Below are 18585 nucleotides of genomic sequence, written 5' to 3'. Positions count from 1 at the left end.
AAAGTATAAACTGTGACATCTGATAGAAAATTTCCTTAAACTTTCAAAAAAAGTTTAACAAGAAAAAGACCACAACCCAAAAGCAAACAAAAGCAATATACAGGTCAGTAAATACATGAAAAGGTCAGCCTTACTCATAATAAAGTGACACAAATCAAAACCATGAAATACTATTTTTCATCAATCATCTTGACAAAAACTAAATGATTAGGTAATATCTGGTGTCAATAAAGGTGTAGGCAGATAGAAGGCAATTTGGAAACTTCTAACAAGATTTCATATACTCAGTAACTAAACCAGAAACTCCAGTGCTAGTAATGAATTTGTTCTATGAATAGAATATATTAGGATGTTCACTGAAGCATTATTTGGAATATAAATAATCTGAAAACCTGAAAGTTCAACAATTAAGTATGGTTAAATAAATTGTAGGTCCACCCATAGAAGTAATTGCTATTAAGTTTTGTTTTTTAAATCTGTACTTACCAAAATAAAATAAAAAAATGTCTAAGATAGAGCTGAAAAAGACAAGATACAGCCCAAGCTGGTTTTGCTCAGTGGATAGAGTGTCGGCCTGCAGACTGACGGGTCCCAGGTTCAATTCTGGTCAAGGGCACATGCCTGGGTTGCAGGCCTGATCCCCAGTGTGTGTGTGTGTGGGGGGGGGGGGGGTGTGCAGGAGGCAGCCGATCAATGATTCTCTCATCACTGATGTTTCTCTCTCTCCCTCTCCCTTCCACTCTGAAGTCAATTTAAAAAAAAATAAAGACAAGATGCAGCATAGGATAAAATCCATGTGTATTTTTTTTAATGAAAAGAAAAATAAATACACATATGCAAAGAAAAGTTCTGAGAAGCTACTCAAAAAACCAGTTATGGTGATTACCTTTGAAGAGTTCAAATGGGAGGCAGAGAGACATGGGAAGGGAATTTTCTTGTTTTAACTATTTAAATTTTTACTATATGAAGTTTTCCCCCATACATATGTATAACTGGCAACCTGAATTCAACTAAAGAGCAGCTCAACTAAGGCACACTGATAATAAAGACACAAACTTCGAGGTAGTTTTGGGGTTTTTTTCAAACATTTACTGAACACAAACACCGATTTCTTTTTACACAGCAATTTTGTTAGTTTCAAATTAGCTGAACTATTAGGACTATAAATTGCCATGAAATTAAAAATGATTCTACATGTCAAACTCAAATAGAAAATGTCATGCAATATATAAATCACTACTAGACCTCTTGTGCAGTCAGCAAGTTTACTAAGTTTATTAAAGTCACGTAAATGGTTTGACAAAAGTGCACAATAGAATAACATCACTGGTTTTTTTATAAATCACAGTGAATTACTAGAATACAACCATTTAGTTCCTATACATTGAGGATTGCAGGATGGGATGAATATTATAAAAATGGGAACTTTCAACACATAAAGCCAGTCAGATTTTACTCCCCAACTATGTACCTCTGAAAAAATTGGTTAGCAAAGCTGAGGTTTTTTTCCCTCATGTTTTCTCCTCTACCAATTACTATGCAACAATAAAAAAGCCATGCACAAATTTCACAACACCTGATTAAAAACATACAAAACCTTGTTCACTTCATCACTTGGCAAAGCTTTTATCTTCGTTCCTTCATTGTTCTGATTGGGCCGTTCATCACGTGACTCACCCCTAAATGAAAAGCTGTTAATAGTTTAGCAATACTCACCCCTGCACACACATCAAGATACACTCCCCATAACCACCAAGTCAATGCGTCCCTTCCCTACACATTAATACAAATGAACACACCACAAACCTAGGACTAGAGACCACATTTACTTTAGTTTTAAAAAGTAATATATCTATCACCACTATCAGTGTAGTATTTATTTCAGATCCCATATTTGGGGGTGGGGATGCTATATAACCCAGCCCATCTGGAGATGTGGGCAAATCTGCCAGACATGTATGAGAAAGCCCTGCAATGTGCCATACATAGTTAGGAGCTTTCTCCTTTCCAGAGGATGTCCAGAGCAGAGCTGTGCATTTTCACAGTAGGATACACAGCTTAAAATCTTATGAACTAGTAACTTGTCAGAGAGCAAAAGACAGAGTTTGAATTTCTTTAACCCATTTTTATGTTACAGTATAGTTAGTGAGGAAAAACAGAATAGTCATCTGTACAGTGGTACATCTGACTAGCCTGAAAAGGAACATTTACGACTTTTACAGAAAATCTACCATAAAAACAAGTCGTTATACTTTTATCCATCTACTCACTAGTTTAATCACCGGCTGCTTCTAAAACCAGCAAACTGTAACCCAAGGTCAAGCAACTCATTCCTCACCCAAATGCTCTACCTGAATAATCCAAATGGTCTTATTCATCGAGGAGCTGCCTCAACTGCAGTGACAGTGTTGTTCCCTTGGGATTTCAATTTTCAAAAACACTTGCCAAATGCAGTTATTTAGGGATCCACTGCCCCCAAATCATCTTTTACTTCACACAGTGCTATCACACCTAAGTTTCTCATGATTACCACTTACTAATCAACAGTATCACGAAATAAAACCCTTCCCAGAAATAAGCAAGACCAAAGCTTGCTTTTGAATTTGTTTGAAGTTCTCACAGCAAAGAACCTTACAGTAGTGGGGCTATGCAAACAAAGTAAACTGAAAAAAAAAACGATGCTGTATCAGAATTCTGTCAAAAATGTCCCCCGTCTTTATCAATTGAGGGGATGAATTTGCTGCCCGTCTCTTGAGTTAGTTACCTAACCTCAAAAACTCAATTTTACCAACTCTACTAAAAGCACAAAACCTCGCAAGTTTCACATGGTTTGCCCAGGCACTCATCCACCTGGGCCTTTAGGTCAACCAAATTTATATGACAGTTATAAGCAAGACAAAGAAGTTTTGATTGAATTTGTAATGCTACCAAGGAAGACTTACAATCCAAAGCTTAATCCTACCAAGAAGAAACATAAAATGTCAATAGTGGCTGGAAAATGGAGACAGTCTAGAGTTCTCAGAGAGCTGAGATACAGAACTATCACCTTTCTTACCTATTTATTTTCCTTAAAAAAAAAAAATCAAAAACAAACTTAAGTTTGGGAAGGGTTTGGCTAAACATATTTTAAATTCTACCAAAAACAAATAAAAAACAGGCATGGAGATCACGTTTCAAGAATGGTTTTATACAGGTGTTTCACAAAACATATCTGATTTTACAAGACAGAATCAGGTCCTTAGCAATGTAGTACACATGTACTACTATACTATAGTAAAAAAAAAAAATCTCAGTTACCATCAGCAGAGTCCATAGTTTATTCCACTGTCTTCAAATTTTCTCCAACTTTGTCAGCATTTCAATCAGCAGTTTTACTTTCTCCAGCATTCAGTCCTCCCTTCTCAAAAACAGCATCATTAAGTTTTGATGTCTAAATATGTACACATAATCATTATCTTCATTTTACAAATAAGCAATATCTAAAAGAGTGCTGGTCCTGGGTAGCCAAAGGGATGAAATGATTTTTAAAACATGCAACATTATCTGACATTTGAATTTCTGGTGTTTAAAATCACATACATTAATAATGAAACCAAATGAATACCATGTATCACAGCCATGCCTCAGACTGTCAATAAGCAGGCCTTGAAGTCTGAAAAACGCAGGGTCTGATCTGAGCTGTAGAGAGGTGTGATTCACTCACCTTGAGGATGGGCATTTTCTCTTTCAGTCCATTAAAGTTGCCAAGAGCAAGGTACAGTATTTCCTTGACTCACACCAAGGGGATCAAGGCCAATAATTTTCAAATTAGGGTTCATTCAAATACCTCCCTTTAAACCAATCTTCCTTGTAAAAACTCAGGTTAGAAAAACAGAAATATATTACCATGACAGAATTAACCATCAAAACATTCTTAACTGAAGCAAGAAGACACACGAAGTACTAGTATAACTACAGTAGCTGTAAAAGTATCTTGCATTCTTGGGGGGAAAAGCTCTTGAAGTTCCCCCTTTCCATTCTCTCCCACCCTTCAAAGTATTTCATTTTGTGGGGTATCTCTATTTTATTTAAGGCCCTAGGTGCTGATTTTGGCTTGGTCATTATGTTTTTTACTGATCCAACTGCAACCTTTCTTATACTTCACAAAGCAATTTCCATACATAAAATGTTAATTGAAACCTTACAGGTTTTATGTCTGATGTTGCTACATCATTATAATGCTTTTCATGAAAGAAACAAAAAAGCTGTAGGTCTTCACTTACAGTACCATGCACTATGAATAGCTAAGGCATTCATTTGGCACTAGAGAGAAAAATACAGATATAGCTAATTTTACTTTATCATTTTTAACATCAATAAAAATAGGTGTGTATGCTTTGCTTGAATTTCTGTGATGCTTAAAAGATAATCACAGAACAATCTTTTAGTCTTACACTTAAAATGTTGCCATTAAAGCAAAACAAAACAAAAAAACATAAAAACCTCTGTACAACCTGTCGGAATAAGTGACATTTTGTGGTTGAAAAATGTGCAGTTCTCAAACAGAACTATCTTTCAAAGTGGCATTGCAAATTCTTTTCATCATCAAAAATATTTACTCTCCTATACCACACTAGTGATTTTTTTCTACTTCTTATCACAGACTAAAGTGGAAAACAAAATTTAAAATATCCTGGTTCCTTTCATCTGTCATACACACCTTAATAGGGAGGCACAGATAATGCCTGCTAGAAAAGTAGTTTCCAAATTTAAAAACTACCACACAGGAGGAAAGAAAGAAAAAAAAATAGAATGTGTAACTATATGTGACGATTTGTTTCATAAGAAAACACAGCATTCATAATTTTTACATGTTTGTGAGCCGAGTCAAATGCAGACTGCTGCAATTTAGATAAACTACAATAAAACAGAGACTTCAAAGAATTTTAGAATTTGAAGCCTAAAGGCAAATAGTCCATCAATATTTTCTGAAAAGTCACTTTAAGATTATTACTACTTGGTATATACCACCCAGCATAATGCAATAATTTCAATTGATTTAACTTTATAAATTTGTAACTATTATTAAGTAAGCATATTTTTCAGATTGATCTGCAGTTATATTTTTTTAAATCCTCCTGATGTTATAATGTGCTGTATCACTCCACATAATTAATGAAAGAGTGAAAACTACCTACAGCAGTTTAGCATGTGCAAAACACCTGGGTATCCCATTACTTTTAAGGTTCACTTTTAGTTGTTTTTCTTCATGAAATCCTTAAAACTGCTACAAGAATAACATGCTGACAAAGGCTTAACAGAAATACTTTTGTAGGCAATTTTTTTCAAACATTATCAACTTCAAATTAGAAATGTTCTCTGTTACATAAACAAAACATTTTATATTCATTCCTTAAAAAAAAAAAAAAAAGAAAAAGAAAAGTAGTTAAGTGACCAATATTCAAACACCTTATATTAGTTACACCTAAACAATGTGGCTTTGTTTAAAGTGTATTTGAAATCAACTACCATATGAGGCAAGAAGACCAAATACAGAACTAAGAAAGGATGGGTAGGGAGAAAGGGTAATGGAAAGAAAAGTAGAATTTATGAACACATAATTCTATTGTCTGTGATTAAAGTTCTTTACTTTTTAGCACCACATTAAACAATTTTACATATCCAGTCACTTAATGATATCCAACAAATTCTTCAAGAGTTCTGGGGATCTGGTCTTGGTAGTTAATGTCATTAGCCCGAACTGCTCGGGCAGCCAGGCACTTGAGACTCATCTTCATTTGAGTTTTAAGTAGTATTTCAGATACCCCAGTTGTACTTTTGTCTAGTGGAGTCTTATTCTGTTTATTTGTCATGTCAGTGTGAGCGCCAGCTTCAACTAGGCTAATGATGATAGAGTGCAAGGTCAAAAAATCACTGATGGGCCTGTTGTATTGAACGATAATATGAAGGGCACTGTTCCCTTCGTTGTCCACAGCATTCACCTCAGCACCACAATCTAGCAGAAGCTTGGTGACAAGTGCATTTGGAAAGCTGCAAACGTCGTTGGTGTGGAAATCATCAACTGGGGTATTCGAATTGACAGCTAGATGCAGCAAGGTGAAACCTTCCCGAGTTCTGGGATCAAGGTGAATCAGGTTGTAGATCTGCTTGTTAATTTTGCACTGATCTTCTTCACTGCACTGTGTTTTGGTGGAGATGCACACTAAATACAGAAAGGTGTAGAGATTACATTCATAATTGTCCATAGCACTGTGGACATCAGCATCTGAAATATTTCTTACTCTGTTCATACTTTGTTCTATTTCCAAAACACTGCATCTCAAAACGCATTCTATATCTGGTGCTTTCACAGTTTCATTCAAATGTATCATCTGTGAGAAAACTTGAGCAAATCGAAGAAGATCCTTGTGGGTATTCCTGTTACCTTTCTGTCTGAGGTGCAGGGCATGAAGCCACAACTTGATACACTGTTCGAATTCCATATTATCTGCATAGACAGCTCCCCTATAAATGATGGGATGGGAAACATCAATATTGTCAGCACCTAAAATCCGTTCCCGAACTATAAGGCCTTCCATATGAAGAGCATCTCTGTCTTGTCGAATGGATTCCAGTTCCTGAGGATTTCTACATTCAGTTCTGTTCCCATAAGCATGGATTGGTGGGAGAACCTCTTTCTCAAGAATGTTATCACCATCTTGAAATCTTTCCAACATGGCTAAATATAAATAGTGGTATGTCTTCATGATGTCATAGTTCTCACGGTCATTTGCAAAGGAGGCACCCAAGAGTTCCAAAGCTTCAATCCGACTTCTTCGGTCACAATCAGCGTGAGAGAGCAACAGTTCGACGACATCAGCTTTACAGCTTTCGGCAGCCACTTTTAATGGTGTCATCCCATGGCCATTCACTACTATAGCAGCACGCCATTTTATCAGCTCTTTCACAATATCTATGTGCCCAGCTTCAGCTGCAAAGTGCAATGCTGTGGCTCCACAATGTGCTTTAGCATTGGGATCAGCACGTTGTTCTAAAAGGTATCTGACCACATCAGTGTGTCCCTTATATGCTGCAATCATTAGGCAGGTGTTGTCATACTTGTTGGCAATACTGATGTTGGCATTATTTTCAACCAAGTATTTCACAATGTCCAGTCTGCCATCAAAGCAAGCTGCCCGCAGAGGGGTCGAGTTAGTTACTGTAGTATGGTTCACGTTGGCTCCATGACTGACTAGAAGTTTAACAACTTCAAAATGTCCTGCTCCTGCTGCACACCATAGTGCAGTGGCACCATCAATGACATACCTATTATTAATGAAAAGAACAACAGTCAGAAAATGGAGGCCACATAAATTTAAAGATAAATTTAAAGAATGGATTCATTTCTACTGACCAAAACTTCAATCTACAGAATATTTAAAAAAACATTATTTTTGGTGAAAATAAAACCAGGTAATTTAAGTAAAGCACTATGCATAGAATCTGTAACTAGTATGACCTCAATAAACATGAGTTATTAGTTTACTACTAAAGCATATACACTTTTCAAAACATCACCAACTTTCTACTAGCTAAAGTAAATAAATTTCAGATAGAGGAAATGAATGGAGATATGTAACTTCTTTACTACCACACTGATACACTAGCTCATATATACATATATATATATAGATATATATATATTTAATTAGGGCAAAAGGTTAAGCCATCTCTATGGTTAAGCCGTGCTCTTTTTCCCCCTCTGGAGCTCTAGGCTGCTTAAAAGCCCTCTTGAACCGCGCCTTCCAAACCCAGTGGCCTCAGCTACATGCTGGGGTAAATCCTGATAACACTAGCTCTTATATAAAACTAGAAGCCCGTTGCACAAAGTTTCGTGCAAAAGACCTTCCTTCACCTGGCTGCTGGCACCAGTTTTCTGCCAGCACCAGTTTTCCTCTGGCCACCCGCTGATCGGAGCGCCGTTTCCTCTGGCCTCCAGCGCGATCAGCCACCCCGAGTTCCTCCAGTGCCATTTCCTCTGGCCACCCGCCCATCGGAGCGCCTCCCGGATCGGCCACCCTGAGTTCCTCCAGTGCCATTTCCTCTGGCCACCCGCCCATCGGAGCGCCTCCCGGATCGGCCCCCTGAGTTCCTCCAGCGCTGCTGGTGGAGAAACTCTGGGTGGCCAATCGCGCTGGCGGGAGGCACTCCAATCGGCGGGTGGCCAGAGGAAAACTGGTGCTGGCGGAAAACTGGTGTGGGCAGCCACACAATCAGCCACCCCGAGTCCCGCCCCCAGCCACCCAACGGCCCAATCGTGGGCATAGCGGAGTGATGGTAATTTCCATATTACCATTTTATTAGGTATGATTAGCTTGCTCAGTGGTTGAGTGTTGACCTATGACCTAGGAGGTCATGGTTTGATTCTCAGTCACACCATAAGCCCGGGTTGCAGGCTCGATCCCCAGGCCATGTGCATGTTCCTCCTTCCCAGTAACCCCCAGGTACCAGCTTCTCTCAGTAAGTCAGTAAGAAAGCAACCCAATCTCAAAGGTTTCACTGTGTTAGAAACTGCTTTAGAGAGAAAAGTATTTAAGCAGATAACTTTGCCCTAAGATTATCTAAGCTAACCAAATATTATACATACCTACTCTAATATAGAAAAGAGAATGAAACAATTACTGCTCCCACAACAAAATGGATGGATCACATAAACATGATGCTGAGCATAAGCAGTCAATAGAACATAGTACATACTATATTATTACATTTACATATCTATCTGTAGTGTCATTAGTCAGGATACTGGTTACCTTTAGGAAGAGGAAGTGAATGACAGGAAGCACAAAGGGGACTTTGTAAATATGTACTTTTATGTATCTGTCTCTCTTATGTTATACTCCAATTTAAAAGTTTAAAAAATATATACTAGTATGTATACCCTGGCCGATGTGGCTTAGTTGGTTGCGTGTCCACCCGTGCATCGAAATGTTGACGGTTTGATTCCCAATCAGGGCACATGCCTGAGTTGCCAGCTCAATCCCCAGTAAAAGTCATACAGGAGGCAGCTGATTTTACGCTCTACCTTCCTCTCTCTCTAAAAATCAATAACAACTATTAAAAAATTGTGTGTGTGTGTGTGTGTGTGCACGCACACGCACATATTGTGCCTCTATGTGTGTTCCTCAACTAAGCCACTGGGGGAAAAAACACTAATAGCAGGAAACGACTATCAGTAGTACTATTCGAAAACCAAGTAGGCATCTTCCCTGACCTTCAGTTTATGATTGCACGGTGTGGCTTCACAGTCACCACTTAATTACTGAGTGTTTAATATGTGCCAGATTCATTACTTATATAAAACTGGAGGGGGTTGTCCCTCAGTCAAGCCTGTACCCTATCCAATCTGGGACACACTATAAGCCCGGGTTGCAGGCTCGATCCCCAGTGTGGGGTACACAAGAAGCAGCCAATCAATGATTCTCTCTCATCACTGATGTTTCTATCTCTTCTCCCTCTCCCTTCCTCTCTGAAATCAATAAAAATATATTTAATAAATAAATAAATAAAATTAGCTTGCTAGGAAGCCAATCTTTCCCACTTTTTCATTTCAATTTTTCCCCAACTTTTCATCATATTACTATCAACCCTAAAAGTAGATATTTGCTGGAGATAGTTAAATCTACTATGCTACAATCACTAAATATACCTATTTGAAAGTTAAAGAAAAAGGTCAATCAAAAGCAATATTCTCTAGAGCAATTAATTACCAAACACCTAACTGCTGAGTTTCTCACCATACAACCTTATAACTCAGCTCAACCTATACTTCCCATGAAGTAAAAGAGTACAATCCTCCTGGTATAAATGTCATAGATTAACCCCAATTAACAATACCCAAAAAAACAACACTATCTATTATTTCTGCTGAATATAAAAAACCCACTGATAATTCAAAAGCAATCACTTTTCAAATAATGACACAAAATGTTTATAAGCAAAGCCTTCTCGCCCTAGCTGGTTTGGCTCAGTGGATAGAGCGTCGGCCTGGGGACTGAAGGGTCCCAGGTTCGATTCCAGTCAAGGCACATGCTCGGGTTGTGGGCTCGATCCCCAGAGTGGGGCGTGCAGGAGGCAGCCGATCAATGATTCTCTTTCATCATTGATGTTTTTCTCTCTCTCTCTCTCCCTTTTTCTTCCTCTCTAAAATCAATAAAAATATATTTTTAAAAAAAAAGTAAAGCCTATGAGGAAGGATGTAGGACTGACTGGGAAGAGGCTTAAAGCTACTGAAAATATCCTATATCATGATCTAGATAGTAGCTACATGGGTAGATAGGAAAAAAACTCACCTAACTGCACACTTAAGATCTGTGCATTTTAAATATTGAGATAAATCTCAAAAAAATTTAGAAGCCCTCTCAAACTTTTTATTTTTTAAGTGCCACATAATTTTTTAAACTAAAGAATGAATAACAAAATAAGACATTACATACATATGTTTTAGTGGTTTCCAACTGTACTTCTGCAAACAATTAAAATTCATTTATTACATTTTTATTGTCATTGTTAACACAAACTTCAAAAAGTTTGTCTTTCACTGTCAAAAAAAAAAAAAAATACCAGACACCAGAAAATATCTAGTAATAAATCTAATGAAAAAAATGTGTAAGACCTTTACATGAAAACTACAAAACATTCAGGATAAATTAAAGACCTAAATAAATGGAGAAATAGTCCATGTTCATGGTTTAGAAGACTCAAAAGTGCTAAGATATCAATTCTCCCTCAAAATGACCTATAGATCTGATGCAATCAAAATCTTAGCAGATGCATCCACATGTGTAGAAATTGAGAAGCCATTTTAAAGCTTAAAAAGAGAAAAAAATGATTAAAATATTTTCTGCCCTCAAATTTCAAGAATTATGTAAGAGAAAAAATTAAATTATAAGTATATACTTCACTTGGTTTTTGCAATATTTTAATACTTTTCCTGGTATAGCCTAATAATTTCCATTTTTCTATATTTTTTGTAGCACGCTACCTCAAAAAAATTTCCATGACCTATTTTCACTGAGGCAATTACAATTCCTTAAATAGTTTATCACCAAAACAAATTCACTGCAATCTATAATAATAAAAGCGCAATATGCAAATTGACCGAACGGCTATCCTGAAGGCCATCAGGACGAAGCCGGGGCTACAGCCCTGGAATCAAGGCAGACAATGCGGTTGCAAGGGATTGAGTGAGGGATCGAGACAGCCTCCACGGCTGTGAAGGCCTACTCTTACATGAATTTTGTGCATTGGGCCTCTGGTATATTATAAAATGACTAGTCCTCCAGAAACATTAGCCATAGTAAAATTTTAATTTCTACATATAAACAAAAATATTAAAGATATTAAAAAGAATTATAATCCTAACATCTATGACATTCCTTTTTCCATCAAATTCAGCTAAAATTATAAGCATACACTGCCTCAAACAAAATACTAAACACATTTATAACAGAAAATAATAAAATTAATGCAATACTTACTTAGTGCCTATAGGCGAAGCACTCTATAAAACCATGACCTTTCTAAACTCAGTCCAAAACTGCAACGCAACTTTCTATTATTTCATATTAAAAATCAAGAAACTATAATCTAATATTCACTTTTTTACACAAAATGTATACATCAGATGATGGAAACACTTCACAATAAAAAATAACATTTCTGTTCACAAAATTAAGCTTAACTATTTTCTGGTTCAATTTGAAATAAAAAAATGTCTGGTTCAAGCATTTGAAATGGAAATAAAAACTCATTAAATGTAAATAATCAGCACTTTATTCTAACCAAAGTCCTTAAAATCATTTATTAGATCAAACACAGCTCCTGGAAATATATACTGGCAATGACTTCTTAATGAAGTCAAATGATGTGACTCTCATGCCTTTCCTCTAACTGGACATTCATTAAAAATATTAGTAGTAGCACTGTCTTGTTTTGTTGTTTTTTTCTGTTTGTTTGTGTTTTGTTTTTTTTGCATTCATCTCATTTAGTTTCTTCTCCTAGGATATCTTATTCCTCACTCCTTTGCTATATTTTTTTTTAATCCTCACCTGAGGATATTTTTCCATTGATTTTTAGAGAGTGAAAGGGAAAGGGAGAGACTAAGAGAAACATCAATGTCAGAGAAACACATCAATTGGTTGCCTCCCGCATGCTTTCCGACCCCCCCCCCCCCCGCCCGCCCCTTCACCACCACCACCACCACCACCAGGGCCAGGAGCTTGCAACCAAGGTATGTGTCCTTGACCGGAATCGAACTTGGGACCCTTTGGTCCACAGGCTGATAGATGCTCTATCCACTGAGCCAAACTGGCTAGGGTAGTAGCACTGTCTTTAAAAGTAAAAGCACTCAACAAAAAGCCTCAGAATTCCCAGAGGTCCTGCTCTCCTTCCCATCTATGTCAGCAAACCTCTCCTAGTTATAGGGTTCCTATAAATTCTAGCACAGAGCAGTCAGGCCCTGAGCACTCAAGTCAACACAATATTGTGTGATCACATGACACCTAGCCTTTGTTCTGTTTCCATTTCGGTAACATTCTTAACATCTTCCCATTCTCCAACTAAAGGTTCTTTCATTCCCACTCATAACTTTTCTTCTTATCCAGTCATCTGTGTCCATTTTATCCTTCACATAGTAAGACATAAGTAAAACTATTTCAAATGTTACTCCCAAATATATGAATAACGACTCAAGTATCATCATGGAACTTAATCTGGGAGGGTAATCCCTTCCCTGTTGAAGTTCTATGATGAATCTACTTTTGTTTCCTAAGGTATTATAGAAGTTTTTAGGCAAAACATAGACCTTTTCTTTACATTTTTAATGTTTTTATTCTCTCTCTCTCCTCTCTCTCTCTTTCTCTCTCTCTCTCTCTCTCTCTCTCTCTCTCTCACACACACACACACACACACACACACAACATACCATGTCAAGCCCATAATTATACTGATACTGTTGCTTAGGATAAAGCTAAGAAGTGAGACTGTGTTTTGTTTTGTTTTTAATATTAGGCAAATAACAGAAGAGGTGGTAAACAATTTGGCAAAAAAATTATGAAGACGATACATAAGTAACTAAAAGTTGGGAAAGACTATTTGTTCCCCCTGGCCATGGGTCTCAAATGTCAATGGACTATAAAGATGGGGGTTTGGCTTAATCCATTCACCTTTTTCACTCAAACCCCAAAACACAACCATCTCCCCCCGCCCCTCCCTCCCGCCACACACACACACACACACACACACACAGCTGTAAGTCTGTTACTTGTCTCTGAGTCTGTTTCTGTTTTGTTTGCTAGTTTATTTTGTTCATTAGATTCCACACATAAGTGAAATCATATGGTACTTGTCTTTTTCTAAATGGCTTATTTCACTTAGCACAGTGGTCGGCAAACTGCGGCTCGTGAGCCACATGCGGCTCGCGAGCCTCGGTTTGCCGCTCTGTTGACTAATGAGTTTGCCGACCACTGCAAAAGGCATTACCCTTTCCCAGAAGTTTTGACTTCAGGTTAAAGACATTAGTACATTATTAAACTGTTTTTTAAGTGTTTTTCCCTAGCAGTGGTCGGCAAATCTTTAGTCAACAGAGCGGCAAACCACGGCTTGTGAACCGCATGTGGCTCACGAGCCACAATTTGCCGACCACTGACTTAGCATAATACTCCTCAGGTCCATCCATGTTGTCACAAAGGGTAAGATTTCCTTTTTCACGGCCGAGTAGTATTTCGTTGTATAAATGTACCACAGGTGAAAAAGGTGAAGGGATTAAGAAAAAACACTTCATAGACACAGGCAACGGTATGGTAATTACCACAGGGAAAGGGGATAGGGGAAGACAGAAGAGGCTAAAGAGAAGATAAATGGAGATGGAAGGAGACTTGATTTGAGGTGGTGACCACTCAACAATAACAGATGATGTATTATAGAATTGTACACCTGAAACCTATACAATTTTATTAACCAACTAGAGGCCCAGTGCACGAAATTCATGCACGGGGAGTGGGGTGGGGGGGTCCTCAGCCCGACCTGCACCCTTTCCATCCAGGAGCCCTCAGGGGATGTCCTACTGACAACTTAGGCCCATTCCCCATGGTTCTCTGCTCTCTGCGGGGTCTGCCTGCTCCACACCACAGCAATGGACAAGCAGGCCCTGCTGGGTGCTGCCTGCGGGCCGCGCTTGCCTACTGGGCTCACGTTGCTAGGGCAAAGCCATCAGCGTCCCGCCTCGGCCGCTATGGGCGCGGCCATCTTTGTCACAGAATGACGGTTAATTTGCATATCACTCTTTTATTAGATAGGCTGTCACACCAATAAATTCAATTAAAAAAATAAAATAGGGCCCTGGCCAGTTTGGCTCGATGGACAGAGCGTCGTCGGCCTGCAGACTGAGGGGTGCCAGGTTCGATTCCAGTCAAGGGCACATGCCCGGGTTGCGGGCTCAATCCCCAGTGGGGTGCATGCAGGAGGCAGCCAATCAATGATTCTCTCATCACTGATGTTTCTATCTCCCTCTTCCTTCCTCTCTGAGATCAATAAAAATATATTTAAAAATAAAAAAAAAATTGCCCTAGCTGGTTTGGCTCAATGGATACAGCTTCAGCCTTCGGACTGAAGGGTCCCGGGTTCGATTCCAGCCAAGGGCACATGCCCAGGTTGTGGGCTCAATCCCCAGTAGGGAGCGTGCAGGAGGCAGCCAATCAATGAATCTCTCTCATCATTGATGTTTCTATCTCTCTCCCTCTCCCTTCCTCTCTAAAATCAATAAAATATTTTTAAATAAATAGGCAAAAATAAATAAAAATGGGAGTCTAACTAAGTACCTCAAAAGCCAGCCCCTAAGGGATGAGTGAGCTTCATACTGTGAACACCTCAGGCTAACATTTTCACAATGTCTGGAATGAGCGCAAAGTGAAATCATCACATTTACTATAACACTCTATCTAGTTCTGAAATGCTACAATGACTGGGATAAACTGCACAATAATCTCAGAGTCCTGTGAGTGGGCAGAAAAGTGGCCATAAACTTCAATTCTCCTTTGTTAATTAGTCAAAAGTAGGAACTTTACATTTTTTCTGAATCTTCCACAGAATGTGGCACAGGGCTAGGCCCATCATAGGCATTTAATAAATAAAATAAATACTAAACTATTTTATCATAGCCATCAATAAATTCATAACTGTAATAATCCATAAACAAAAAAGCTTCAAGAAGGCTCAGAGGAAATCATGAATGATAGAAATGTTTGTGACTTGAGTCTCACCAGTCTGACTCTTGATACTTTACACAAGGATCATCAAAATCTGGCCTCCACCCCTCTTGTCTCCCACAATCTCAGTCTTAATTTCCCTGGCTTGAATCCCTTCCTGCAACTGCACTAAAACACTTGTCACTGCAACTACATTATGCTGCTGACCCTCTTCTTCACTTCCTACAATCCTTTTAAGACTCAGCTCAAGCATCGCCTGGCTATGAAGCCTTCCCTGGTTCCCCCAAAGCTGAGCACTTCCTCTTCCTGTGCTCCTCAGTAGTCCAAAAGATTTCTAAATGGCACAGCATCTGCAATTACTCATTGATATATCTATCTCTCCCCCGCCTAACTAGACTGTCTTCCTACACAGTGGGAACAGTGTGTTAATCATCTCTGCCTACCCAATTAATACCACAGAGCCTGGCACACAGTAGGTGTTCAGTAAATGTTTGCTCACTGAACCCCTTAATTTCACAGGCCAGTGCAGATTACTGGGCAAGGTAAGCCACAAAACAGGCTGGATTTCTAATCATTTCAAGGTCTTTTAATTGCCATCTCAAAATAATTTTCTCTTTGATGGTTAAGAAAGACAGTGGTAAAAGCAAAGCTTTTCCAAATGCTTTAGAAAACTATGTTTTCTCCCCACTATTCTTCCCTCATCCAAATAGGCCTTAACAAGTTCATTAGCAGCACTGTTCCCAAGGACTGTTTTGCAGAGATTCTTATCTCAGTGGATGCATGTGCCTATACAACTGGAATGGTGCAGGAAGTTCAGGGGTCTATCTGCTTCACTCCTCTGGATACAGGCAAGGCTTTGGGAATACAGGGAGCTACAGAAGCCAGTACGGGAAAGCAAACATGAATCAGGGTGCCATCTTTGGTTAACATGAAAAAAATCATTTCCTTAATGTCTAGAGAGGTAGTAGCAAAGATTAACCACCACCCATGGGCTATCATTTCATTAAAATGTAATACTCTAAAATATCTTCTTCTCATCTAAAACAGAAGGAAAGGCCTTTATTATTCAAACCTAAAAAAGAATCAATCAAAATTCAACAATGCCCTAGTTATCTTCAAGAAGTGATTTTTTTAATCATGTTTTAACCAAGCAGTTTTCTATCACCAAAACTAGAAATACGTTATCTTTATGCTTGGACTACACCTACCTCAAAAGAAAATATTAAAACAGCTTAAGTTCTGGCACAAGTCAACAAAAACAAATGCAATCAATGAAGCAAAATCCTTACGCAGTTGTAATCTGTAAAACACTTTATAATCATCCAGCACAGAAAAGAGAATAATGTCAAACCTTACAATTCTGTGTTCAACATTAGCATACCCCCCAAAATGTACAATTAAACCCAAAGGGCAAGTTTTAACTTTGACAATATGAATTTTTGAACTCCCCACCATGAAAAACAGTAAATTATAAAGCTTCCCCACAATATCACCAGATAACATGTAATCTAACCATGGTTCAGTGCCATTTTTACGGCCAATATATCTAGCCCCTGCAATGTGGAATGTCAGTCCTGTCTGGGGATGTCTGACTGCGTGACCAATCCCTCAGGAAGCGGTGCTGCTGCTGGCCCTAGGGGCTTGTTTTGACACTAAGGCCCCAGCAAAGCCACTGAGGGCTTCACAGGCCCACTAACTTGAAGGGGTAAAAACTGGTTGGACAAATAACTCATGAGAGGTCTTCAATGTTAACTGCTGACCTCGTTAATTTCTGATGTCGGTGACAACCTCTGTACTGATCAAGGCAAAACCTGAAAAGGCAGCCACCTCCTTCATACTGCTTGCTCACAGACTATCTAGAGAAGAATAAACTATCAGACATCAAAACAGAGGGTGTGGCTATTTACCTACAGAGGAAATAAGATGTTGGGGCCGATGAGGGTGAGCAGCAAAACATGGGATGGAGTATTAGCCCCGGAAGATGAAGTGGGCATGAATGGGGCAGGAAGAGGTACAAAAAGGGACAAGGGATACCTCCATGAAAGAGTGGGGGAGGGGAGGGACCAAGAATCGGTCGGTCCGCGCGCCTAGGAGGGGAGGCCGGAGCTGGGAAGTACCTACCCGTCGAAGCGGACGGTGCCAGTCTGCTGAGTCTGCACCCGGTAATGTTCTAACAGCAAGCGCACCACCTTGGCGTGGCCATTGCGGGCTGCGATGATAAGGGGCGTAGAGCGCTGCCCTCCTTGCTGGCTGACATAGCCCAGCAGATAGCGGATGTCGCTTTCAGACCGGTTGAGAAGCAAGGCGGCTAGGGTCAGCACCTTGCCCTCGCTGGCCGCCTTGTATACATAGCCAGCCAGGCCCTCCATGGCCGCCGCCAACTCCAACACCCGTTTGGTCGCCACCGCTGCTGTTGCCTTGCGCCCCCGGAGGCCGCGTTCGCCAGCGCTACAAACCTGGGCCCTCACAGCCCATTCAACAGGGCGCCGCCGCCGCCGCCGCGCCCAGGCAGCAGCGCGGCCCGGGGAGGGCGGAGAGGCAGAGGTGGCGGGCGGCCGCGGGGGGCACGTCCGCGACCCGGCCCCGGCAGGGAGGAGGGCGGTCAGGGCCGCCCCCAAGGCTCCTGGCGCGGGCCCTGGGCCGAGGTGATCTCCATAGCGGCCGTCGCCCCAGGCCTCAGACTGGACCCCTCCTTCCTGCGGCCTGCGACAAGCGCGTGTCCGAACTACGGGTCGCCGGGGAGGTCCCAAGAGGACCGCGCGCGCCCGGTTAGGCGAAGGATGGGCGCGTCTCACTGGACCCGGTCCGCCGGGCCTAAGGCCTGAAACTGCCTCCGCCTCTGTTCTCCGGCCTCCCCAGCTGGAGGGAGCGCGCGGGCCCTCGCCCACCGCAGCTCAGAAGTGCCAGAAGCTGTCGGTGGCTTCGGAGCTCCGCGCCTGGGGGCCCCCGGAGCGATGCGGAACGCGCCCGCGGCAGCAGCCCCGACCCGCGGGCGGAGAGAAAGGCGAGCCTCTGCAGACTGGGCCGGGAGGGGGGAGGGTGCGAGCGCGAGGGACGGTTAAGTGCGGTGTCTCTTCCAAAGCGGGCCGGCCGGGAAACCAGGCCTTGGTGAAGAAAGGTTCTGCTGCGCGAAATTCGCCCATCCCCATCCGGGCCTCCATGTCCTCATTGTCCTTGATGCCTGGCGCCTGCCTCTCGCCCCCACATTGGCCTGGGGGGTCCCTAGCCAGAGACGAGGAACGGAGGGAGGGCACTGAACCGTTACTACCGGTGGACCGGGGGGGCCCGCCCCATTTTTACCATAGACACCCCCAGATGTCCCCCATACTCTGCCCCTGAT

The 18585-nt window shown here is 40.8% G+C and overlaps 1 protein-coding gene across 1 annotated transcript; it reads right to left on the bottom strand.

The window, feature by feature from the left end:
* Window positions 1-1259: 1259 nt before the first annotated feature.
* Window positions 1260-18267, bottom strand: FEM1B (fem-1 homolog B). The gene is made up of 2 exons (XM_079768088.1): window positions 17367-18267; window positions 1260-7305 (listed from the first exon to the last, which is right to left on the bottom strand). The coding sequence occupies exons 1-2, from the start codon at window positions 17612-17614 to the stop codon at window positions 5670-5672; spliced, it is 1884 nt and encodes a 627-aa protein (XP_079624214.1). The 5' UTR covers window positions 17615-18267; the 3' UTR covers window positions 1260-5669.
* Between the last annotated feature and the right edge of the window lie 318 nt (window positions 18268-18585).

The sequence above is a fragment of the Cnephaeus nilssonii genome (assembly GCF_951640355.1).
Source record: "Cnephaeus nilssonii genome assembly, chromosome: 4".
Lineage (NCBI taxonomy): Eukaryota > Metazoa > Chordata > Mammalia > Chiroptera > Vespertilionidae > Cnephaeus > Cnephaeus nilssonii.
The sequence above is the reverse complement of the archived record's forward strand: the minus strand, read 5'-3'. Positions and strand labels throughout refer to the sequence as shown.

Excerpts from the sequence above, each read along its gene's own strand:
- FEM1B (XM_079768088.1), bottom strand. The coding sequence starts at position 17,614 with ATGGAGGGCCTGGCTGGCTATGTATACAAGGCGGCCAGCGAGGGCAAG. Across the intron at positions 7,306-17,366 it reads GGCACCGTCCGCTTCGACGG|GTATGTCATTGATGGTGCCA; the intron begins GTAGGTACTTCC and ends CATTAATAATAG.